This window comes from Lepisma saccharinum, chromosome 29 (genome assembly GCF_977018435.1).
Source record: "Lepisma saccharinum chromosome 29, izLepSacc3.1, whole genome shotgun sequence".
Lineage (NCBI taxonomy): Eukaryota > Metazoa > Arthropoda > Insecta > Zygentoma > Lepismatidae > Lepisma > Lepisma saccharinum.
This window is the reverse complement of record NC_139257.1, coordinates 19,076,367-19,103,715: the sequence shown is the minus strand read 5'-3', so window position 1 is coordinate 19,103,715 and position 27,349 is coordinate 19,076,367. Positions and strand designations below refer to the sequence as shown.

The following is a 27,349-nucleotide window of genomic DNA, read 5'->3' as shown; positions in this document are numbered from 1 at the left end:
TTTTGATGGCATAGGCCTTGGCGCGAAGACCTGCAAACTCGAGAATTACATCACCGTCCTTCTCGTCTTTGAGTTTGCCAGGCACTTTTTTGTTTCGGGGCAGGATGCCGTACTGGTTCGGCTGGGGATAGCCCGAGGTGTCGAAGAGGTTAACCAAAGCTGGTGCCGTGACTATATCCCCGTATGCATCGGCTGAGTGGACGTGGTACACCAAGCTGTCCGTGTCCGTATCCCATAATATGTTTGAAACATGTGCAGCTTGCTCAGGTCTAATACTGAGGCGCCAACATAAATTGGCTTGTTGAGCTTCACCTCGCTCTTCCTCATATGCACCAGAGCAAGCTGTTCGTTATAAATCGTCCTCGATTTGAATAACGGGTTTGCTACGAGCCTGCGACATTGTGCTTCCCTCGTTACCAATTTTATGTCCATGTGATTCCGTACATTCTCCATAGTTTTGCCAAACACCGCATTATTCATTAACTTGAAGAAATCGCGATCAAGCTCGGACGTGGCGACTGTGCGATGTTCGGTGTTGAGCTCGATGTATGGCTTCAACCATGGAGAATGCTCGAACATCAAAACTCGATGTACTGTGTGGACGGTAACCCCTTGCTTCATCAACCACCGGAGATTCTGGCAGTGCAGGACATAACGCTCTTTGGACTCAAAATCCATGACGAGCTTCTTCTGGTTGGAATCAGGTGGACACTTGAACTCGGGTGCAGGGGGAAGATCGCTGAACAAATCCTGCAGCTTCTCGGAGAACTCAAGGTCCACCTCGGCGAAGAACCCATGTTCCGAATCGTCGAAGCTTTCGACGTCGAAGTTGGAAGGGTCAGCCCACTCGAAGCCTCTAAAAGGGAGTGGCTGCATCATGGAGTGTCCGTAGAGGTTATTGACGTCCGTGTACATGATGTAGCTGGACGGTCGTGAGGGGTCGTAACCGGTGGCCATGTGGTGATTGTTGGCGTGCGAGTGTCGCTGCGACACCTGGACCATTCCACCCCGCACGGCACGTTCCACAGACAGCATCATGTCCTCGTCCGAAAGAAGCTCCAGCTCGATCTTCGTCACCAGAAACATGGCTGACCACGCCAGTCCGGGGAGACTGTAAAAATAGGCAGGGTCCAGCTTGTAGATGGTCTTCGCTGTCGCACGGAACGTCTGGAACACGTCGGCGAGGAGCGTCACATCAAGTCTGAGGTAGGCGTCGTGGTAGTCCCCGAGAGTTCGACAGCCCAGCTCGCGCCACATGGACTGGGCGTGGTGATATTCCTCGTCGGTGATGTTCGAGCCTCGCAGCTTGCTGTAGAAGTTTGCTCGAGGAGGTAGCGACGTCTCCGTGAACTTGGAAGGGTCTGTGACGTATTCGTAGGGGTAGACCCCCTTACGCTTGAAGAGACCGGCGTCCAAGTTCGGAAAATTCGCAGAGGTGATGAGCATTTGCTCGTTGCTAAGCTTCCCCGCGAGAGCATCGAGGCTTGCCGGGAGAAACCTCAGGGAGTCGAGGAAGCGAAGCTCGACTTTAGAGTGTGATCCTGAGATTCGCACCCACTTGCTCACACTGATGTAACGCTCCTCGTTCTGCGCCAGGACGCTGATTCCCTCGTTGTCGTACCCAAAGTGAGGTACCAGATGGTGGAAGTCGTATCCCGAGCCGTTGTGAAAAAACACAGGGATGAAGCGCGGGTCCCGGGCATTGAGGTTGCATCCGTTGCACCAAGGACCAACATACCTACCGTTAAAGTGATCATGGTGTTGAACTTTACGGTTGTTGGCGGTGTACTCCTTGACGCAGACAGGGCAAGCGATGGCCTCGTCGTGTCTACGCTGATCGTCGGGAGACAGTGGGAGCATAGACTTGGGGGCCAACAGCACCTTCCCTACCTCGTTGGCCTCGACAACCATTCTCTCGAGGAAGTGTTTGGCTGTGTCGGGACCACGGTATACGTAGGGCTCGGGGGCGATATGCTGGTCACGTCGCACCACAACGTATGCATAACTCGAAGCCTCGTGGAGTTGGTAAGGGGTGGTGGAGGAAACGTCGGGATCGGGATCGCAAGTGGACAGTGGTTTGAGGAAGGCCTCGAAATCCGCGATGATGATAGCGGGATGTTCTACCATGGCACCGTGCATGCGGAAATGCTCCACAGTGCCAGGTTTGGGCAAGACTGCCACACCCGGCTCGTTGGCATTGCAGTAGATCTTGTGGCGAGCGAGCTTCTCTGCAGCGATGTTGGGACCTCGAACATGTTGGTAATTGTGTTGATCCTGTCCGTCGAACATTGACAAGCACCTGCGACACACCTCGACGTAGTGACTATCACTGCTCCGCTGGCTCGAAACAAGCCGAGAGAGGGAACGGATGAGGGTGTAGTGGTGATGGGTCTCGTCCTTGATGAGCAGAAGGTGAATTTCCTGCGCACCATCGTCCTTTACGTCGCTCACGCGAATAGGGTACACTGCATTTTTGTCAGTGAGACCGTAAACGTTGATGGCCAACCGATGGTTGTGTGTACGAGCCTCGAACTTTCGAATGTCCGGGACCTCTACGGGATAGCCGATCCCAGCCATGGCAACTTCCAGCTCTGGCTCGTAGGGTATGTAGTGGTTAACGCGTTTTGGTTGGTTTTTCCAGTGGACAGGGTGCAACGCTGCCAGAACACACCATACGAAGCACTTGGCGTCACTGTTCTGAATATTCAGGACAGCCTTCTTTTTCACGATGGAAGATGGTAAGGGGACGTAGCTGGAGGCGGAGAGGGGCAAGAACTTACAAAGTTTGACGCACAGTTCGTGAGGCTCGCCACACAGCGAACCCCCCGAGCCTTTAGCTTGATGTTCCTCCTGTTTTGCCACCAGCTCATCGGTAAACTGGTTGTAGATAACCTCGAGGTTGTCGGCATCCGCCAGATGCAGCGTCTTCGCCTTGGTGTTGTGGCAGAAGCTGTAAATTTCGTCAGACGGCTTCTTGTACTGGCAACGTAGCGATGCGTAGAATTTGGTGGAGTGCATTGCAAGCGTATCGTCGAGGATGGAAATAATTTCGGCTCGCACGTTCTCCAAAAAGCTACGCACGTCGCATGAGCCCTCCGAAGTGATGACAAAATCTTCTAACAACCGCTCGAAAGCAGACTGGTTAGCTTTCGCCACAGGCTTGACGCGTTTGGCGGATGGTGGCGAGTCGGCTTCCGCTTTCCTCTTGGTCGAGCTGGTCGACGGTTGTGGAACAGGTGCTTCGACGACAACTTTGCATGATGTTATATGCCTCTTCAAATTATTAATGGTAATATGTATACCGCACCTGGGACATGGTTCGGTGGCAGCCAAATGCTTGCCTGGCACGCAGGTGCGGCAATGTCTTGCAAAACGTTTGCTTGATATGCTTTTTTTGCACACAGGGCAACTTTTCATGGAGCGCATCTTGTTGAAAATATTTGTGGGGTATGTTATTATATATATATATAGTGGAGTGCCACAAAATAAATACTGTGCAATAATTCACAATGGTGTTGGGTTTGATGGGAGTGTGCTATTTATGCTACTTCTTGCTTCTTAATGAATCCTGTAAATAATTGAAAAAAATAATTAAGCTTGAGTATAGAAAACACAAAAATATTATGTGTGCATAATTCTACCAAACAATCTTTTTTTCTAACCCTCAGCCCTCTTGGCATATGAAGTATAAATCATAATTTCAGAAAACATAGTTATTTCCCGCTCGCCATTTTTAAAAATCAAACCATAAGCATTATTTATGTTATGTAGCGGACGCTACTTCGTGTTTTCATTTCGCCGGTTGAATACTGTTTTGAATCTATCTTCAATAGATGCTCATTGAAATTAGATTTAAACCGGAACTGTATTTTTTCTCTGCCGCCAAGCATAGTTCCGAAATGCATGTGGTGATTTCTGGTTATTTGTATAGAAATAGAGCAACATATTTTCTGTCACCGGAAAACCCATTTCCGCCCTAGTCAGATAACAAAATTGTCAGGAAAAAAAATATACGGTTGACTACGTATTTGTTGAATTTGTGTCATTGTGCCAACGTTGATAGCATATACAGAGAGAGGGAACAAAATTGTCGTTTTTCTAGATATCCACAGGCAAAAGCATAATATTTTTTCAAATACAATATGACAGTCGCTTTTCGATACCGATAAACTAAATACAATATATATATATTTACAATATTAATATTTATTTAACAATATCTACCTACAAATTTGCCTCGAACAAAAACATGTCATAGAAAAACATTTTTTCCAACCGTAAATTCAAAAATTTTGGTCCCCGCGCGCGCGTGCGTGCGTGCGTGTGCGTGCGTGTGCGTGTGCGTGCGTGCGCGGCACGTCGTTCCCCCGAGAGAGAGAAAGGTTTACAAAGGTCGCGATATACAGAGTTGGAAAATTACGATGTGGCGCATTCGTTCATTACCGTTCCCAGCTATAAGTTTTTCTCTCTCTCTAGCCCTTGCCAACTAGTAGGTAGGAGTTGGCAGCACTGCGAGAAAATAGAAATCATGCCTTAATGGTTTTCTTGTAAGGCATGATTTTTATTTGATGACGTTGAACGCGTGTAGTGTTCCCATCCATCCATCTTTCTCTCTTTTACGGCAGTGCCCGCTTTCCTTGTTTAGTATATGCAGGTTGGCAAAAATTGCTTTATGCGCTGTAAAACAAACCTCAAGCAAAATTGCCAGCCCCTTGCTTTAGGTTAGGTTAGACCCAAAAACAAAAACCTTGGTGATTTTTTTTCGAGTGAGGAGTTGGCAACGCTGATTTTTACTTGAGGGGGGTCAACCGGGTTGATTGCACAAGCAAAATTGCCAGCTCCTTGCTTTAGGTTAGGTTAGACCAAAAAAAATCTTGGTGATTTTTTTTCGAGTGAGAAGTTGGCAACGCTGATTTTTACTTGAGAAAAATCAACCGGGTTGATTGCACAAGCAAAGTTGCCAACTCCTTGCTTTAGGTTAGTTTAGACCCAAAAACAAAAATCTTGGTGATTTATTTTCGAGTGAGGAGTTGGCAACGCTGATTTTTACTTGAGGGGGGGGGTCAACCGGGTTGATTGCACAAGCAAAGTTGCCAGCTCCTTGCTTTAGGTTAGCTTAGAGCAAAAAAAAACTGTGGGTAAGCCGTCGGTTGTTTAACTCTTCCCTTTCTCTTTTCTTTTCTTGTAAAAGGCTATGGCAAAGTACCAGCGGGTTGGCAACCTTGCTTTATGCACTGTCAACCAAGCCTCACGCAAAGTTGCCAGCTCCTTGCTTTAGGTTAGGTTAGACCAAAAAAAAAACTTGGTGATTTTTTCGAGTAAAAAATTGGCAACACTGCGAGCCCCCTGAGCCTCACTTCCGGTTTGTGAACTCTCAAGCAAAATTGCCAGCTCCTTGCTGTTTTAGGTTAGGTTACACCAAAAAACCTTGGTGATTTTTTCAAATAAGCAGCTGGCAACACTGCGAGCCCCCTGAGCCCCAAAAGAGGTCCGTGAACCGGGTTGATTACTCTAATGATACGTGTATGTAAATTGCATGTAGTTTACTAGTAAATTAAGTGGCCGTTTTTATAGGAAAATATTTTACGCAAATGTTTTCCATGAAATCACAACCTGGGGCGCGTCAAGTATCCGAGCGCTCAGCGAGCAACGTGATCGCTCAGCTGCTTGACGGCCAAATAAGCGTTGCTCCGTGAGCGCTGCTCACCTGATCCCTGAGCGGACTTGAACCTTGCTCGCCAAGGGTCTGATGGCCGTGTGCACGAACGAAGATCAAAATTTAAACTCGTTTTGGTGGCTGATCCTGGTTCACGATACTGACGCTTCGACTGCAGGCTGTTGTTTTTAATATAAAAAGAGCGGAAAGTGATATCGAGGGCGTGCAAACGCTAGAGATGTTGGATGTACAATACTGATAATTCGAGAACTATGTAAACTAAAAACTGCCAAAATAATAATAATAATTTGTGGTTCTGTGGTGCAAAGTTGTAATGTTTATAAATACTGTACTTTCTATCCCAGAACACAAAACATATATAAATGTCATATATTACGTGCAAGGTAAATTAGAACACAGCAATGTTTACGATATTGCTACATGGTGTTGGAAATATGATTGTATAAATTTACGAAAATGCACGACACTATTTACACGACACGACAATATAAATATATAAGAATTAAGAAATGAAAAATTCAAATACTTACCACAGTACAGTAATAATAGAAATAATAATAATATATATATTCGAGCGGGCGAGGTTCAGCGTACGCTGTTCTCTCAAAATCGAATGCATTTCGTAAGGCATTAAAGTCCCGTAGAAGAAGGTTCCATGCTTTCTCCTTCTCCTTTTGTGTTGTGCTGTCAGTTCTTTTTTAATATTATTTTTTTTGCACTCTACTACATCCTTGTACACATTGACAAGGTTGATTAGTACATCTACCAAATTCATAGAAGTTTGCAGCCCGAATTATTTTCTTCTCCTACATGTTGATACTTTAACACATCACACTACTCTGTGGGGTTCTTGATTGTCATTTGTTTTAGCCAACCAATCAGGTATAGCCTTACAAATTAATCTCGGATCAGTTGAACGGAATCTCCTGAACGTCGTTTTTCGTTGGTGCAATTCAAATCTTTAAACCAAGTTCATTTAGAGTGGATTAAAATTGATCTCGTTCATCTGAACTTCGAAATTATCGGCGTTGGTGCACGCGGCCATGAGCCACAGATTATAGCGTTTTTGTGTTTCGATCTCGTGAGGCAAAACAAAGAAGAGGAAAACTGTGTGAGGATGGCGGGGTGGCGACCAAGGATGAAATATTTATGATGAACGGCTTGCGATATAGCTTAATTAGAGAGGAAGTTTAAGCATGGGCGGAGTTTGAGGTTTTGCTTGGGGGGGGGGGGGCAGACTCTGGGAGAAGCATATGATGTACCTGAGGGTCAGTGGCGTAGCATGGGCATTTCGGGTGGGAACGCCAAGTCCGAAGGAAGGGTCGGCCCTTTTTTGCTTAATAATTTACTTATGGAATTAGTCGCCACAGGTATTGTTTATTTCCCTGAAGTCAGCTGGGTTTTGAATAAAGCATCATCATTCATGCATGTTTTAGCTAGAAAATGAGATGCCTCACTATGCAACAAATGTTTTGAACTCTGGTGTTTTATATTTTTCGGCATGACGCAAATCATTATAAAACCTACCTGAATCACAAGCGCCTCTGCACAACAGTAGACGTCATTGTTGTGGATGATCCAACTACTGATTGATTTGGTTTATTTTACTTCGCTTTTCTACCACTTTTGGTTAATCGCGAATATGAATATGAGTGATGATATTGATGAAGGGACACTGACAAAGAACACCCGTGCTCACGCCGGGATTCGAATCAGGGGCCTGTCGCCTTGGCGCGCTGTGCAAAACACTCTGACACGGTGGTGGGCGGATGATCCAACTATCGTACACTCTACTAACGTAACAGTGCCGAGTAGTAATTCAGACCACTGTTTTTTACGTCTTGAGAATGCTGATAAACATTTTAAAATTTTGTCCAGACACCATTCGATGTTAAGAGTTTTCAAATCAATGCTAAACATTTCCATTGACACAATATTAAGCAGTTACATAATAACGAAAAAATAATAACCCGCAAAACTATTATTATTATTATTCTTTTTTATTAAGTAGTAGAGCAGCCACAAGCTGAACTTCTACCACAAGGACTTCACCAACTTATTTGACAAAAACTGTGTTGATCTCTTAGTTTTTAATGCACATCGCTGTTCGTGCGATAAATTATACAATGCAGTGGCCATTAAGAAGTGCTATATTTCAGTTTGGTAAAGTTACGTCAGTCAATATTGCGTATTGTAGCAACACATAGCACGAGAGCCACGAGCGCGAAGAACCGGGAAGAAATTCTACCGCTATCGTCTGCTTCAGAAGGCAGGAAGGGTCACGTGAACCAATCACGTAGCCCTCGGCTCCATACGCGGGCGTACGAGAGAGCATTTGGTCGCGTGCTTTAGAGATCCAAGCTTTCCCTCCAGAAAGGCAGCAAGGAATATAGGGCTCTGTACGCCGAACCTGCTCGGCGTCCGGCCAGGAAAGGCATTGAAAAAAATGCTAGAACGAGTGTTGTTATTGGAGCGTTGCAAGCGGATCGCGAAAAATAGCTATTATAATGCCATGAAGGTCAGACATATATGAAATTAGTCAAGATTTACTTTATATTGACAGTATTTACGCATTTTTGAAATTTATAATCGGGGAACGCCGGGCGTACGGGTTTACTATAACGCTACGCCACTGCTGAGGGTTATTGAATATCACCTAGTTTATAGGGGGTCCGGAGGCCTTCCCCCGGAAATAAAAAAAACAACTTTAAAACACTGAGTTCTAGGCCTTTTAGATTTGAAAATGTTAAATTTCCTCGCTTAAGTAAACAAATATTAATTAGTATATTGGTTTTAAAAGAAGCAAAACAGTACGATATTGCATTTTGCATTTAATTATTTTTTTATTGATACAATACTCGTATAACTTTATAAAAGTTACAGTACAATAGTAAACTTCAGAAATTTTAGGAAAATTAAATTGAAGAGTTCTTTTGATGCCTCAGCAGTAACTGTTGACTCAACACAAAGCCATTTTACGCTTTTCTTTCTTCAAACTGTACACATCAATCAAATCGTATAAGACCCGCTATTGCGGCGCAATTACCTCATGACATACGTCAAGATTTGCGGTATGGCTTCATAACAAAAATGTAGTAACTAAACTTAATCATGTGTTATTTTTTTAATCTATTTTAAGTTGGGGGGCCAGGCCCGTCCTGGTCCCTCCAGAACTCCGCCTATGATGTTTAAGTAACAGTATTCCAGTTTTTGTAATTGTATTAAATTGAAAGTGTTGTTCATTCCAAATAATACATATTAAATATACACCGTAGTTTTGGAAAGTTGTGCAAGGGTGTGAAAATGAAAATTTCGACAGTTTTGTTCACATCAACTATTCGATTTCCATAATTAACATCTTTTCAAGCACCGAAATCGTGTACACTCGACGCAGTCACATTGATCACAGATTATTGAAAGGCACTGATATTTTGATCAATGAGCAAACAGCGTCAAGTAAATGACCTGTCTGCTCAACGAGCGAAAATCTTGCTCAGCGAATGTCGCTGAGATACTTGACGAGCCCCAGATGCAATGTAAGCATGCATCCTGTTGTACGTTATGCACAATGTGCCATTAAATTATTTCTAATGTGAAGAGAAGGGGGTGGGTTAGAGAAATCAAGTGTCACTTTCGATTTTTATATATGTTCCATGTTTCGCAGGGAAACAGGCCTATCAGTGAGAAAAGAATATGTCTGTGATAAACCAATGCCTTGTGGGCTATGAGTCATGCTCACTTCACTTTAGCAGAGATATGTGGGGATTATCGGGTTTGAGCCCCCCTCCCTCAAGCTTTCAACCCCAAAATATTATATTTATATACTATACATATCCTTAACGGGTGGATTCATATACACGGAACCTTAGTAGTTTTACATTAATTTCCATGACAATTTAGGGATTTTAAGCGTATACAGATAATAAATACGTATTATTCAGTCTAGTCTCATATCGCCTTTTCACCTATTCATGCAATAATAACAATAATATTAATTTAACTATTTTCGTAATTATTATTACGATTTGGTACCAAAACTGAGGGAAAAGAACAGTTTACTTTTTTTTTGGTAGACAAGCCTTAGCATTAAGAGGTATAGTTGGGGGGGGTGACATGCCCCCATGTCCCCTAATCGCCACCACAGACCTGTTAGAGCAATTGCAGACGTAATTGATACTTTAGAAGGAATTTTGGTCATATTTTATTTCTTAGTCTGATTCATGAAACATACAGGGTAATTCAGAATGAATGGTACAAAAAGAAACCATACCTGTGACTGCTGTAATGAATGTAATTCATAATTATCGATATGACATGAGAGGTCAACTCATTAAGTTACTTGGTACACAAACTGCACGTTGTAGTAAGTTCTCTGTTCCCACGACACGTTGACTTAGTGAGGCTTCATAGGCAAGTCGCAAAAGATTTCAACTACAGTAAGGCGCCCTCTATACCGCGTTTGTTACAACCTGTCCCGGTTCCCGCGCTAGCAGATCGCTGGTTTTTCTCAGTGCTGGAGAAAGTCAAAGCCAGGCAGCCAATTAAAATACGCAACGTCGCATCAGCGTCTACGTAAGCGCCTCTCTTCCGGTTTCCATTCGCTCCTCGCTGTCCAGCAGACGATTTTTTCCTCGTTTCTCATTGGCACAGAAACTGTCGAGCGATCCCTAGCGCGGGAAACAGGACAGGTTCTAACAAACGCGGTATAGTTAGGCCACCTCGGAACTGAACCGTAGGCCGAACTACAAAATGGTGGAACGAACCGAAGCGATGCAAAAAAGACCAATAAATCCTTTAAACGGTACGGCCATACAATAAAATTAGTTATATGGTAGTTTAAACCATGTTTAAGTGTATTTTTCTGTACAAAAATCAAACTACATCTGGCCTACGTGATGTTTTTCTCGTTGTGAGGTGTCGTCTACTTTCGTTACCTTTACTCACAAATGCAACTTGACGCGTCCTTTCCCATTGCACTAATATTTATTGTTATTAATTATCTTTTCTCTTGTACAAATGTTTATTGTTCTTTAATCTTATTTTCTGTAATTTACCTATCACTGAAAATGCCAGGATAGTGACTAACCTGTATATACCGTGCGTTCATTTCGATCTTCGGCCGAGAGATCGGGAGAAGCGTGGCGGGCGGCGCTGGCGGAGATGCCGACATTTGCGGCCTGTAATGCCCGCTTATTTTTATGGACATTTGCAGACATTTATATAAATATTGCAAAACGAGCACTAACCTGTGTTATAACACGCAAAAGTTCTTCTTCAATTCATCCAAGTTCTGCCCTTATATACACAAATAAATAAGCTTTGGAGACGATGTTAAGAGCCACAGATAATAAAACATTTTAAACATAGTTTTGACCAGTAACGTCCTGCTTAAGTTTATATCCTTGAAAGAGTTTTGTGTCGATGGGGATCGTTTGGAGGTTTCGAATGTGCAACACTGTATCAAGATTACGCTGCAGTCGAAACCGTTAAAAGTCAATGGTGTTCGTGAGCTTCCTTGCAATCCGAAATCTCCGAGCTCGAGTTTTTTGTTCCTTCGCGACTAGTTGAAGACAGAGCTGTGAATATAGTGGCGAGCAAATGTAAACAAAGAGCATGTTAATTTCGTACTGTGCGCAAGAGTGTTATTATTGGTTGCTTGCCGTTACTTGTTTGTGTTATTGCAGTGTGTATGTGTGTTGTGTCAGTGAGACGATTGGAATGACAGCCGCAAGGTTCACGTTAGAACAAAGAATTTTTATGTATGACACTTACGTGAAAATAGACTCGTGGCGAGACGTGTGTAGGCAATTTGTACAGAAATTCCCAGGCGTTTCACCTCCACATAGAGATACGGTTAGACATCTTGTCCTTAAATTACGAGAAACTGGATCGTTAAATTTTAAAACACCTAAGCAAAAACGACGGATTCTAACCGAAGCAAAACTCGATGAAATTGGTGCAGCGTTAGAACGTTCTCCAAACAAACCTCTACGCCGTGTTTCACAGGAGATGGGCATGTCAAAATCATCAGCACATACAGCCACTAAGCTACTAAAATTAAAATCGTACTGTTATAACACAGGTTAGTACTCGTTTTGCAATATTTATATAAATGTCTGCAAATGTCCATAAAAATAAGCGGCCATTACAGGCCGCAAATGTCGGCATCTCCGCCAGCGCCGCCCGCCACGCTTCTCCCGACCTCTCGGCCGAAGATCGAAATGAACGCACGGTACTTATCTTGTAAGGGCTGTTACCATGGCAATTACGAGTGTGTTTTGTCTTGACTTTAAAGTTCGGGCTCGGTTTTTGAATAGAGTGATCAACAGGGGGTGCTCGTTGCTATGTGAAGTACGTATGCATTACGTCATCTGGGAGGATCGGGTTTGACGGTGCTCGTTGCTATGTGCAGTAAGTTTGGTGCGGGGTACATTTAGATACTAACACGTAGAAAAAATCGGAACAAGCAGGTTGTTGATTTTGTAGCGTTCGATTTATTTTTATTGTATTTTTGTACTTGTAGACTGCAATCATGTCTAATTGTGCTGTAGCAAGCTATGAAAACTATAACCACAAAACTAAAGGAACTGACATAAAATATCATAGATTTCCAGAAGATAATTGCGTAAGTAAACAGTGGATTCATGCTTGTAGACGAAATGTAAAAAATGCAAGTGTGCAGTGCCAATTATTGTGAAGAATACTATGTGCGAGATCTAAAAACAGAATTTCTGTATTTTCCACCAAAGAACGTGCTGAAGCCAACTGCAGTGTCATCGCTAAAATTACACCCAATTACTTTAGTACCAAATAATCGAGGAAATGGTGTAGTTCTCCTAAACACTTATCTTCACAATATGATTCGCTTGTAGGACGTGTTGATAAGGTTTGCAGAGATGTACGCTACGAAAGATATGCAATAAGGAGACGTGCCCTAAACAAGCTAAAGACTATGCTGCCAGAAAAGAGAAAAATATATAGACGAAGGTATATGCACAAACTGCAAGCAATGGTTCGTTGTTGGAAAACATATTCAATCGTTTACAAAGGAGAAACACACGTCTGCATAATGAAGCAAATAAATTAAAGATTACAAACAACCTTTATCAACCTGCTTTAACTGAATAAAGAAGTTCAAAATCTACAACGTAACCTAACCGACAGTACCACAAGAAAAGTCATCAATATCTTGAAAATGTGTTCAACTAGTGCGAAGTACGTAGTGAGCCTAACTGATTTGTTATGTACATTTTATGTAAGTCGGATTTATAATTATTAACAATTTCATTTAACACAGACCGATGTTGATTGTGATTTGTATGTTCATATTATTGTGAAAAACGTTGTCGGAAATGGGCATTTCGAAGATCGCGTACTAACTTTCACGCTATTCGAAATGAAATTCACTTAGTACATCTACAATTCGAGTTACATATCGTTGTATGCACGATGGTAAATATTGCATGAGTGAATATTACACCCATCATTGAAATTTTTGCAACTTTGTTCAATTTTGGTATTTCACAAATATATTGTGAATAATTTTGTACCCTTGTACTCAATATAAACCAATGGATGTTACATTATTTCTTTGTAGTACATTTCTGTCAAAAAGAGCAAGATCTAAGATTAGTGTAATGCAAGTTACTTCGTTAATGTACAAATGTGTGTCGCATATCAGCCTTGGAGTATATTTTCCGGTTATACAACTCAGACACACATGGAAATGGAAATGGAAAATCTGCAGACAAAGTCCTTTAACGAATAATGATTCGTACAGTCGCACGGTCAATCATTGTGAGTTCATGTAACTTTTCTCCTTTATTGTTTAATTAAACTAAGATATTTTCATCGATATTCTCAAAGCGTTTCATTTACCGTGTGATCATAAATCTATTTCTATAGGCTTGAATTAGTAGGTTAAGACATTTAAGTTTGATGTTCCTAGTACTCATCAAGTATTTCGAGTAGGTTAACTTAGTTAAATTAGTACATGTACACTTTGGCTCGTCTTCTGCACGCGTTTCTATTTAAAGTTCTTAATACGAAAAAATACTTTTTAGAACTATGACAACCATAACTTGCAGCCACATTTGAACCAGATAAATTAAAAATATCTGCAAATTACAAACTGGAATTGCATTTTCAAAGTCTGAAACTACTATCTTACAAACTATTTCATCATTCTTCCTCCACATAAAACTTTCCAAAAAATTTTTGCATGTGAAACTTTGATCCGTACGTAAATTATTGTACACTAAATAAATATATGAAGAAGGTTGGGAATTCTTTCGAATTTAGAGTAAGGTTCAAATGCAGAGTAAAATTTTATCTAGATTGTATATTGCTTCTTTCACTTGATAATTTAAAAAATAAAGTTACATTATGGAGAATGGTAAAGATTGGATTTTAAGTATATAATTTTAATACTTTCTGATGTTATGTAAAATTTGAAATGTTCCTGGAAATGATTGCAACGTTCTGAATGAATAAGAAGGAACTATTCAGTCAGAAAACTAAAAATTAGGCTTTTGTACTGCGTTGTGTTAAATGTTGTAAATAGATTATACCGGACTACTATCGGATTAAAAATTACGGATATTCAAGTTTGGATTCCAATTAAAAGTTAATCAGTAGAACCACATAAAAACGAGGTACGTACATAAAATTCAGCTTATTCAATTCTGTGTCAATCTATAGTTACCAATTTATTTTTGATTATGCCTTCTATTTTTATCATCGTGAGAACAAAATAGGATTATTTTTTAGTTTGGCAAACTATCGCTCTCTTTGAGATTCTATAAATATAGAACGGGTGTTTTTTATTTATAGATTATATATTATATAATTTATTTATTTATTATCCAAACTCTAATATCCATAATTTATAATCCGAAGTACTCCTGTGACGTTCTGTGAGGTCCGTAGTACCTCGGAGGCCTCTGTAGATCTCCTTGGCGTAGTGGTTAGCACATCGCGCTTCGACGCCAGGGGTCCCGGATTCGAATCCAATCGGGTAAGACATTGAATTGTCCTTAATGAGAAAATTGAGAATTTAGTAAATGTGATAGTATATGTGAAAACAAATATTGATTGATTTGCTTCATTTTACTTCGCTTCTTGTGCCACTTTTGGCTAATTTGCGAAGATAGGGATGAGTGATGAAATGATGAATGAACACTCACAAACATCCATGCCCAAGCCAGGATTCGAACCCAAACCTCTGGCGTTGAAGTGCGATGTGCTAACCACTACGCCAAGGAGGCCGGCTTGTGGAAACAAAGAGATCAAAAGGGGAGGGGAAGTACCTCTTATGGGTTTTCCTTTCATATTTAAAAAAGACAGAAAAGCAAAAATAAACGAAATCTGTCAATCAATTCTTTCTTTGTAACTCTTTCACTATGCAATTCTTCTTTAGCATGCAACGTTTCTTATTAAAATCATAATACGATTTATGAAATGATGAAATCTGAAATTCTAATGAGAACACGGACAGCCTTCTTTGTAATATGTATATCGATCAGGTTTCAGAAACATGAATTTTTACAATACGTTTGCATGTGCAATGTTTCCTCTTTTTAAAGTAGCATGTTTATATTATGTTACTAATCATTACAGGAATACCTCAATACCATCCCGAAGTATGATAATTAATATTTACCCCTCAAAGTAATGAAACACTTTCCCTCTCTGAAACTCTCATAGAAATGATAGCGGCCGTTTGCTTCGGCCAAGCCCCGACCGAACATAACCGAAGGGGCACCGAGAATAACCGATCCTCCCACATGACGTCACGCGCTCGTGCATGATCGGCAATTTTCGGATGGCGCTACCTTATAGGTATATTAAATTACCTTGAGTGATCAAGTTGAATTATAAGAAGTTTAATTTCTTTGAGTGACATGGATTATATGTTAGGCATATAAGTATTTAGTTTGCAAAGAAGTACGTACAATAGACTTCCTTTTTCTTAGTGCAAACTTAACTTTGATTTTTATTTGACGAACTAACAGAGAGATATTACCCCATACCCTTAGAGGCATCATGCGAATGCTTTCGAGTCTTTCATGTGAACTGATTATTTGCTCTTTTAGTTAAATCATGTTCTTTTGACTAAAGAACGTGTCAAACTGTTGATAGCTGGTTCATTAAGTATGAAAATGAAACGAAAAACACAACAAAACACAACGGTAGTCTTTAATTCTCGACGTTTTCTGCATTGCAAAAACAATCACTTAAGGTGAAAATGTCGTGTAGAATTCGAGATTTCAAGAGCTTGGGGAAATTTCGAACATTTCCCGTCCCGAATGTCTGGATTTTAAAAATTTCCAGTCCCGATCCCGACCCAAAAAATTCTGTCCCGCACACTCCTAGCATAGACACTGTCACTAATTTATATGAGACAATTAAAAAAGTAAATGCTGTACAGTATTCCTTTTACTGAGTAGAAAACACGTAAGCCTGAAGTAAAAACCGAACTGTTTAAAGATATTATTGGCCAAAAAAAAACAAAAAAAAACCCAGTAAGGGCGGGCCGAACCAACTGAAGCCGAATTGTACATACTTCGTTCTTGACAGATGGCTGTCCTGTGCTTTTTCCCTTGCATAAGCATCCCGTTTCACCCACCTTGCGATGTTGTGACGGTGAGGTGCTTCTTTGGCAAATTTCGTCCGGAAATGTCTCTGAACAACGGTTACCGATCATAGGCGTGCGCAGCCCCTATGATTATGGGGGGGGGGGCAAAAGTCTGAAGTACTTAGCAGGAAGATTCTGAAGTACTTGTAACTTCTGTCTTTGGTAATTTTCAATGTATTACAGAAAAGCCCAAAATTGCGAGCGAAGCGAGCAAGAAAATTTTTTCATCCAAATTTTTCCAAACTGAAAACAATATTGATTTAATATGGCGCAAAATAAAATTCATGAGGCGCCGTGGTATTACATTTATTTCAAATTTAAATCGTTCGGCGCCCCCTCCCGCCGCTCTAGCGAAGTGAGCAAGAAAATTGTACGAAATGTGTTTCTATTTATATAAAATTTGATATCGGGAAATTGCCCCTTTGTGACCCCTGCAGGTTCTCTTGGCCGTCTGCAAGAAATAATGCAAGAAAGACGTGAAACTAATTTCATCTTGAGTATCGTATTGGCCTGTTACTCTTAGATTCTACTAGTCTTGCTTTCTTTTACCTCAGTGTCCCCCCTTTTGATTTGATTTCCGTCTAAGGTTGGAGAGGGGTAGTGCCCGTTGCCCCCTGTGGTTTCGCCACTGCACCCCTTCCCCCTAGTTGCTTTGAACTTTAATCGGCTTGAAAATACGTAATTTTCTTTAAGAGTATAATATCGTTTAAAAACGGCGAGGAAATTCCTCTACATTAAATTTCTAGGTGAAAGTAGGGACATGGACGTCTGGAAGGGGGAGCAAGGAGAGCCACACCTCCTCCTTAGAAATCGAATGGCAACCTAAAAGTATATATTTCATACGTATAATTTGATTTCAGTCATAGTAATTTACATTAATGCGATAATTTCAAATTCAAGTGGTGTTTTTTTGGGATGGCAACACTATGATGCGCCATGGAAAATACCTTGCAAGGCATTGCTTGTACTCCGTGGAAAAAATCTGCGGACGTCCATGATTAGGGGGCCAATTGCCCCACTTGCCCTCCCGTGCACGCCTATATTACCGATGACGTTTTTGCGTATTCTAGCACACAATAAGCCTTTTCTATCGCTGATGCCGCCATTTTGAATGACGAGCTTGTTTTTTTTCAGTGTTGCCATATGAAACCTGGAAAGGTAAGCTATCGCGTCATGTCGATAATTGTGAATTATTGTACAGCAGTCGCCAGTATAGTTTCTTCTTGTACCATTCATTTTGAATTACCCTGTATAATGACAGAAATATAACCCTGGAAATTTAAATGAGGTAGTCTTTCTTTTTGCATAGCAAACTTTCTTCAAATGATGGGACAGGGAGGAAAACAGGCAAATCAGCATTCCTCAAACTCTATAAAATTAACATTTAATTGCAAAACTTTACTGAACATGAATATGAAAAGGTACAAAAACAATATGGCTAGATGAATGAAAGTTTCCAAAGTATAAAACGGAAGAGACCATGTTGTAATTTTCAGTACAGCATCCACATGGCCGGAAATGACGTCACTACCTCGCTTAAAACAGAAAATTTGCTTGCCTGTTTTTTTCTCCCTCCCACAATTGGCAACCTATGAATCTGGATTTTCTGAATGAAAATTATTGGAATAGTACTTGATGAGGCAATTTTTTTAGAGACAAATTTTAGAGTATAGAAACACATGTATTTTATATTCGCAATCTAGAAATGTTCTTTAAAGCAGTGTATAGCACGATTTTCTTCACTGGTATAGAATTTTGACCATCAAGGTAGACATTTTTCTGAAATTGCTCTGTATTAAGTAACTAACTCTCTAGCACTTTTAAACCAGAAGGTTTATGGTTGCAGCAACACAGGCCTTCAATCTGTCCCTATCCTGAGCAAGTTCTATATACTCTTTTCCATCCCTACCGATTTCCTTTAGGTCTATCTCAACGTTGTCCCTCCATCTTCGTCTTGGTCTTCCTACAGGTCTCTTACCATCAGGTTTCCCAACAAGAATCCTGTAAACTCCACTTTCCTCTCCCATTCGTGCCACATGGCCTACCTACCTAAGTCTTCTTGATTTAATCATTCTAATAATATCTGGACATGAATACAAATTATGTAGTTCTAAATTATGTAACCTTCTCCACTCACCTGTCTCCTCATCCCTTTTAGGTCCAAATATTTTTCTAAGGATTTTATTTTCAAATAATCTTAATTTATGTTGCTCAATATTATTATATTTATATGAGAGATACTTGGTTCGTGTCTGACTGTGTGTATTTGCAGGTGCTTGTCGCCTTGGTTACCAGTTTGAGCTTTTTCGGGTGCGGGGTGGCTATGAAGTACTCGGACCAGCAGAAAGAGGTCCTCAGGGGCTCTGGGGAGCTTCAGTACGAAACATGGGCAGGTGAGGAACATTTGCTTTATTACAGCTCTAGCAATAAGATTTCTCTAGAAATGGTAATTTTTAAAGGTAGCAGGGAGAATGATTCTTCGTCGCTTTTTTATGCAGCAACTATGATAAATTTTGAAGCTTGACAGGGATAATTTATAACCTCATAACAGTAAGATAATATTTTTTGTTAATAATAATAATAAATAAGAGTGGAAATGGATGTTTTTAGCCTGAATTGGCAGAATACATACATTTTGTCTAGTTTTAGAATTGACAATTAAATTTTCAGACAATTATGATTATTATTATTCAAAATTGATAAAAAATAATAAAATTTGGGAAAGAAGGGTGTTTCGGTGTTTTGTGCATTTTTTTACATTTATTTGTAAACATAGACAAAAAATATCATTATTGAATTCAAAATTGAAGAAATAACACTGTAAAATAATTTTCATTTCGCTGGCATACGCAGAATTTATATTTTTCGGGAAGGGTTGGAATTGTAGAATAGGCAGATAGTAGATAGGCCTAACTGCTTTCAGTGACACCAACTTATATGGGCCAGACCCCATTCAATAATTTGTCGTGCTATTTTTTTATTATAATTATTTGTTATTGAAGCAAGAAGCTCTGTCGCATCTGCTCTAACATCTGTCGTGCCTGCATCGTCGATGCTGGGGGCAGGCAAGTACCCAGGATTTTTTTGAGAGGGGCCAGACCCGAAAATGTTTGTTTATATATATATATATATATATATAAATGGATATATAGAATCAGCAGCTAAAGAAAGTATAGGATACCATAAACCGAGAAAAAGTAAGCCATGGTTTGATAATGAATGTCATAATCTAATAGAAATGAGAAATCAGGCTAGACTTAGGTGGTTAAATAACTCTGATGATACAAATCTAAACAATTATAATAGAATAAAGCGAGAAGTTAACCACACATTTAGAAGTAAAAAAAGAGATTACTTGAAAAGCAAGATTAACGAAATTGAAACAAACAGCAAAAATAAAAATATCAGAGATTTATATAAAGGTGTAAATGAGTTTAGAAAGGGGTCGCAACCTAAAGTAAACTTGATAAAAGATAAAGACGGTGATTTTCTAGCTGACCCAAGCGATATTCTAAATAGATGGAAGAACTACTTTAATGACCTTTTAAATGTCCAAGTACGAGATCAGAAGTAAATAAAGTCCACACAGCAGAACCTTTAGTTCCAGAACCTAAATTGACTGAAGTTAAAGATGCTATTAAAAGGCTAAAGAATAACAAAGCACCTGGCATTGATTTAATACCAGCTGAGTTAATTAAATATGGTGGAAATTCATTAATATGTCAAATTCATAAATTAATTTGTTTAATATGGAATAAAGAAGAAATCCCTCAACAGTGGAAAGAATCCATAATTGTTCCTGTGTTTAAAAAAGGTGATAAAATGAACTGCAATAATTACCGTGGAATTTCTCTACTCTCAACAACATATAAAATATTATCTAACATTATTTTAACAAGACTAACCCCATATGCTAATGAAATTATAGGTGACTATCAATGTGGATTTAAACGTAACAGATCAACTATAGATCAAATTTTTCACATCAGACAGACACTTGAAAAAAAGTGGGAATATAATCAAAAAGTCCATCAGCTATTCATTGATTTCAAAGAAGCGTATGATTCGGTCAAAAGAGATAAATTATATAATATATTAGTAGAGTTTGGAATACCTAAGAAGCTTGTTAGTATGATAAAAATATGCACCAGTGAAACAGAAAGTAAAATTCGTGTGGGTATTAATATGTCTGACAAATTTACAATTCATGATGGGTTAAAACAAGGAGATGCATTATCTCCATTGCTCTTTAATTTTGCCTTAGAATATGCTGTTAGGAAGGTAGAAGAAACTAAAGAAGGACTAAAATTAAATGGTGTGACTCAGTTGTTAGCATATGCAGATGATGTAGACTTACTGGGTGATGATGTGAATACAATTAAGAATAATGCTAAAATATTTTTCAAAACTGCTAAAGAGATAGGTTTGGAAGTTAACAAAGAGAAAACTAAATATATGTTTACAGGCCGAAAGCAAGTGTTAGGTAATAATCAGAATTTAATTATTGATAACAACTCGTTTGAACCAGTTTCCAAATTCAAATACTTAGGAGTAATATTAACAAATGAAAATTATATTAAAGAGGAAATAAAAAGTAGGCTTAATTCAGGAAATGCATGTTACTTCTCTCTTCATAAACTTTTGTCTTCTCGTTTAATATCTAAGAAACTAAAAGTTAAAATATACAAAACAGTAATTTTGCCTGTAGTATTATATGGATGTGAAACTTGGTCCCTTACATTGAAAGAGGAACATAAATTGAGAGTATTTGAAGATAAGATCCTTAGGAAAATCTTTGGACCTAAAAGGGATGAGGAGACAGGTGAGTGGAGAAGGTTACCTAATTTAGAACTACATAATTTGTATTCATGTCCAGATATTATTAGAATAATTAAATCAAGAAGGCTTAGGTGGGCAGGCCATGTGGCACGAAAGGGAGAGGAAAGAGGAGTTTACAGGATTCTTGTTGGGAAACCTGATGGTAAGAGACCTGTAGGAAGGCCAAGACGAAGATGGAGGGACAACGTTGAGATGGACCTAAGGGAAATCGGTAGGGATGGAAAAGAGTATATAGAACTTGCTCAAGATAGGGAAAGATGGAAGGCCTGTGTTGCTGCAGCCATGAACCTTCGGGTTTAAGAAGGCTAGGGAGTTAGTTAGTTATAAATGGATGTGTATATGTGTGTGTGTGTGTGTTCCGGCATAACTCTCGAACGCCTAGAGCGATTTCAACCAAACTTGGTACACATGTCACTTGCAATATGGAAAGAAATACTGTGGGGGTAAGGCATCCCTGGCACCCCTAGGGGTGGGGGTGGGAAGGGGTGATATGTAAAATGACCGATATTAGTGTGAAATCCATAGTTTTCGAGGTCGCTAAGATGAATAGTGACACTCCCAATGCCGTTCAACTCCAAGTATTTACACTATAGTTAGAATTCATTATTTTCCTGTCTAATAGAAGATTTGATAAATAAATACCCGGGCAACGCCGGGCAATCAGCTAGTAGTGTGTGTGTGTGTGCGTGTGTGTGGGTGTGTGTGTGTGTGTGTGTGTGTGTGTGTGTGTGTGTGTGTGTGTGTGTGTGTACTATAGAAAGAGATAGAGAGAGATTACAAGATAGTTCAAATAATTCTGTGTTCTACAAATTAACAATGTTTTAAATTTCCTTTAATGTTTTTATCTCAGCCTCATTGGAAAGTCATGGTTAGTCTATGTTTAGAAAATGAGATATTTATAAATTAAATGTTGCATATTAGCATTTTATTATTACAATAAGGAACATGTATGCATGTGAGTTAACAAAAAAATAATAAAGAAACATTTTCGCTTCACGTTCGCATTAGTTCGAAACAAGTCGGGACAGGGATTAAAAGTAACGCACTGTCCTTGTTAAATTGGTAAATCGTTCGTCTGGTAGCCTTGCATTAATGATTAGATTATGAAACTAGATCTACCCAGTTGTGCAGACTGCAGACTTCTACACAACAAACACATTCATTTGTGCAAGAATAAAAATTGAATTTTTTACAAATTTGTTATTTTCGTTGCTTTCTATAGGTTCACATTTAAATATTTCATGGTCCGAGGGGGGGCATGGCCCTCCCCTGGCTAAGGACTTTTCTGGGGTCTGTTTACTTTCACTTGGTACATAAGGTTTAGCATAGTGCGGGGGCAAAAGTGGCAAAAAGTGGGGTAACTCCTCCCCTCGCTCCCTCCTAAACGCCGCCACTGCACTGTAGTAATGTCCATATTAGATCTACAAGCATGATTGTAACGTCTAGTAAAATATCCATCTAACATGTCACTTAAACTAGCAATAATAAATACAATTCCAGCAATAAATAATAATAATAAACTTGTAACGACCCCGGATCGTCACAAGTAAAGACAGATCCACCTCTAAGTTTGTTAGCTTCTATGATCAACTTTTGTAACTGTTTATTGTTAGTTCAAGATTGTAACAAACTCGGATCGTCATAAGTAAAGACGGATCCACCTCTATGTATAAACATTTTTTGTAACTATTTAATGTCAATATATGTAGTTGAATAATTTTCCGCTCGCTTACGCTAGCATCGCCAACCTTATATAAAGGCGTAGGCCTGGCTGGCAAGTTAGTTCGACTCCGCCTGCGGGCGAGAGAAGGTGCCCTCCACTAACGCGAGAGTCCGAGCACCGAGAAGGAAGTTCCGCTCCATCTTGGGATGAGAGAAGGTGCCCTCCGCTTATGCGAGAGTCCTAGCACCAAGGAGAAGATCAACTCCGCTTTCGGGCGAGAGAAGGTGCCCTCCGCTTATGCGAGAGTCCCAGCACCATAGAGGAACCCCCACTCCGCTTTCGGGCGAGAGAAGGTGCTCTCCGCGAAAGCGAGAGTCCAAGCACCAAAGAAAAGTTAAACTCCACCTTCTGGTGAAGAGATGAATGGCCGTTTTAAAATTTAGTTTCGGCTTACTCCCTCCCAATAGTAAGCAACCGCCTTGAAGTAAGAAATCTGTTTTCCCTACTTGTGTACGTGTATAATTTTAGTAAGCTTCACCAGGTACTTATTATTATTATTGTTAACCCTGGGAAGTTTGTTTTTAAACGTGTGTATATATATATATATATATATATATTATTTTGTTAAGAAAATAAACTGGCATATAAACTTTCATCACCTGTTGTTCTGTTGAGGTAAAGGTTATTGGTCCCATTTCATCTCTAATCTGTGGAGAAGCTCTTTAACACCCGATCCCTGTGAACTATGCAGTCTCATCTCTCCGCTGAAGAGACAGTTAGCATTATGGGTAGATTTATGCACATTTTGAAATGATGTCGTCCTCCTGAACGTGTCCGCTGAGCAAAAAGGTATGTGTCTACACGTTGCCTACGGTTTCAGCCGGAGGACGTTGCATAAATAAATGGCGCCCAACGTGGGGCCCGACTGTGAAATTAATTGGAGCCCGACAGAACTGTGAAATTAATTGAACCCGACTGTGAAATTAATTGGAGCCCGACAGAACTGTGAAATTTAGTGAAGCCGACAGAACCGTGTGCTGTGGACCTTAAAAGGACTGTCCAGTGAAAGTGAAAGTAGTGTGAGCACCATTCCATAGATTATTGGCGCCAGACAGGTAAATGGGACTGATTTGTTGTGGATTTAGTACATAAAACGTTGAGACTTCTACATAAATAATAAAGTGGGGACCAATAGTTGAACAGGCTTAAGCAAGTGAGTACTTTTGCTTAAATTTTGGCACCTGAATGTTAGCCAGATGCATAAATATTGGCACTTGTAAAGCGGGATCCAGAAGAAAAAAATATATAGAGACTGAAGCATAAGACAGTGGTGATAAAATGGAAGATCTGAAGAATATATGTAATTCCCAAAGGACTGTGATTTGATCAGCAATATGTATTGAGAAATCTATTATGACCCTATTATGATAATGAGGAACAGAAGATAAGACTCCAAGGATTTGATGTTGTAGCTTATGATAGAACTGTTGAAGATCCCGATGAAAGGCTCGTGGGCAGTGAGATTGCAAAAATGAATGTCTTTTGGTAAGACTTAAGTTTGTATATAGAGGTCAGAGTACCAAATTCCTTCGAGTGCAGTAAGGCCAGAGAGGCGTGCCAGAGCGAGTGTCTCCGAAGATGAAGAGGGTATAAAAATCCCGAGTATAAAGGCTTAAGTAGCTTGCAGGAAGCCGTTTATGTGTAATGAGTAACTTATGCTCAATCTGCCGAAGAAATTACGTTCTTTTATATATGTTTGCAACAATGGAAAAAGAGAGTTTTATAAATGTTAAAAGCTTTAACTTGAGATGTGTAAGGGTAACAAATTGTGAAGGATTAATATATGTTGAGGTTTATATGAATATGTTCTTTTCGAATCATAAGAGATTGTCAATTGTTGAACTTGGTGGCGTTAGCGTCACACAGCTGTGCTCTGTCTTTATTTAAGAATTAGTTCAATGTATGAAAGCTCAGTCGAGGATAAGAACTGAACGTGTCAACCACGCTTTAAAAGTATTTCTGGGATTTCGTCACAATGGATTGCAATCGTAAAGTGTTCCCGGATGAAAAGAGACTGAAGGAGAGGTTAACCTTAACCAACCCGAAGTTGGAAGTTCTATGTGAGCCGGTGCCAAGGATGCAAAGGCGCGTTAAACTAATACCACCACCTCTGCGGGATCCCGAAGAACTCAGAAGGAGGAAGAGACCAGCTCGTCAATGGAAAAGTGCTTTGTTAAAGTGCATGGCGGCCGATGATCTGCAGCGGGGATACAGCTCTCTACCATATTCCCCAAGTCATCCAGGAATTTTGGATTTGTGCAAGGTGTCCTCAAGGAAAAGTGTGTCGACAAAATCTAGTGGGGACAAGAACCAGTTAGCACCTACTACTTCTGTCCCGGTGTTTGTGAAGCCTGATGCTACGCTACCTCTCCCAATGGTGAAACCTACCGCTTTAGTCTCACCGAACCCAATAAATGTGTGCTCTTGTGAAGAACCGCAAAGTGTTGTCCCTTCAAGCAAACCAGAAGTACCTGAATCGTCCCAGATACATCTTTGGATTGACCGCGTGAGGAGGCTGGAAGCTGAAAACCGCAAGCTAGAGACTACCATCCAGGATATGAACAATGAGGCCAATGCCTGGGATGTAATGGAAACCTTGCCAGTGAAAACTGTATCCGGTGAAGAACAAACTTCCATCAGTGGCTCCAAGAGTTCAACAAACGTGATAGTTTCTTCTCCCCTACATAACCCAGTGGTTCGTCTGGAAGCTGGCTGTAAGAACAGTAGTAGAATTTTGGACTGGAACAGTAAGGATTCTTTATTGGTTCCTCAATTTACAGCTATTTTGGGTGACTCACCTAGGCCTTATCCTTGGTATATAGCTACACTTCGAAGACTTCATATGCGAGTGCCCAGGAGGTTTCCGTTTGTGAGATTTCTCAAACGAAATGGACTTTTAATTTAAGAAGGGTTAATAATATTATTTGTATTCTTTGAAGAGTATGTTCTCATGTATGAGTAATTAGTTTTAGTATCAGAGTTCTTTAAAGAAAAAAAAGAAATCTTTTAGCAAAACATGTAACCTATTTAATCTCAAAAGATTTTTTTTTTTCTTTTTCCCCAGAGGAGGGGTTATTGTAACGACCCCGGATCGTCACAAGTAAAGACAGATCCACCTCTAAGTTTGTTAGCTTCTATGATCAACTTTTGTAACTGTTTATTGTTAGTTCAAGATTGTAACAAACTCGGATCGTCATAAGTAAAGACGGATCCACCTCTATGTATAAACATTTTTTGTAACTATTTAATGTCAATATATGTAGTTGAATAATTTTCCGCTCGCTTACGCTAGCATCGCCAACCTTATATAAAGGCGTAGGCCTGGCTGGCAAGTTAGTTCGACTCCGCCTGCGGGCGAGAGAAGGTGCCCTCCACTAACGCGAGAGTCCGAGCACCGAGAAGGAAGTTCCGCTCCATCTTGGGATGAGAGAAGGTGCCCTCCGCTTATGCGAGAGTCCTAGCACCAAGGAGAAGATCAACTCCGCTTTCGGGCGAGAGAAGGTGCCCTCCGCTTATGCGAGAGTCCCAGCACCATAGAGGAACCCCCACTCCGCTTTCGGGCGAGAGAAGGTGCTCTCCGCGAAAGCGAGAGTCCAAGCACCAAAGAAAAGTTAAACTCCACCTTCTGGTGAAGAGATGAATGGCCGTTTTAAAATTTAGTTTCGGCTTACTCCCTCCCAATAGTAAGCAACCGCCTTGAAGTAAGAAATCTGTTTTCCCTACTTGTGTACGTGTATAATTTTAGTAAGCTTCACCAGGTACTTATTATTATTATTGTTAACCCTGGGAAGTTTGTTTTTAAACGTGTGTATATATATATATATATATATATATATATATATATTATTTTGTTAAGAAAATAAACTGGCATATAAACTTTCATCACCTGTTGTTCTGTTGAGGTAAAGGTTATTGGTCCCATTTCATCTCTAATCTGTGGAGAAGCTCTTTAACACCCGATCCCTGTGAACTATGCAGTCTCATCTCTCCGCTGAAGAGACAGTTAGCATTATGGGTAGATTTATGCACATTTTGAAATGATGTCGTCCTCCTGAACGTGTCCGCTGAGCAAAAAGGTATGTGTCTACACGTTGCCTACGGTTTCAGCCGGAGGACGTTGCAAACTAGCAATAATAAATACAATTCCAGCAATAAATAATAATAATAAACTAGCAATAATAATTACAATTCCAGCAATAAATAATAAAAAAAACTACCAATAATAAATACAATTCGAGCAATTAATAATAATAATAATAAACTAGCAATAATAAATACAATTCCAGCAATAAATAATAATAATAATAAACTAGCAATAATAAATACAATTCCAGCAATTAATAATAATAAAAATTAACTAGCAATAATAATTACAATTCCAGCAATAAATAATAATAATAATAAACTAGCAATAATAAATACAATTCCAGCAATAAATAATAATAATAAACTAGTAATAATAAATACAATTCCA

The 27,349-nt window shown here is 39.9% G+C and overlaps 1 protein-coding gene across 1 annotated transcript in view; it reads left to right on the top strand.

The window, feature by feature from the left end:
- The window catches only part of LOC145981177 (facilitated trehalose transporter Tret1-like), a 60,279-nt gene that overhangs the window by 28,372 nt on the left and 4,558 nt on the right, over positions 1-27,349 (top strand). Inside the window, exon 2 of the mRNA XM_083114299.1 lies at positions 18,586-18,706. Coding sequence (XP_082970425.1) covers positions 18,586-18,706 — 121 coding nt within the window. The remainder of the gene's footprint in view (positions 1-18,585; positions 18,707-27,349) is intronic.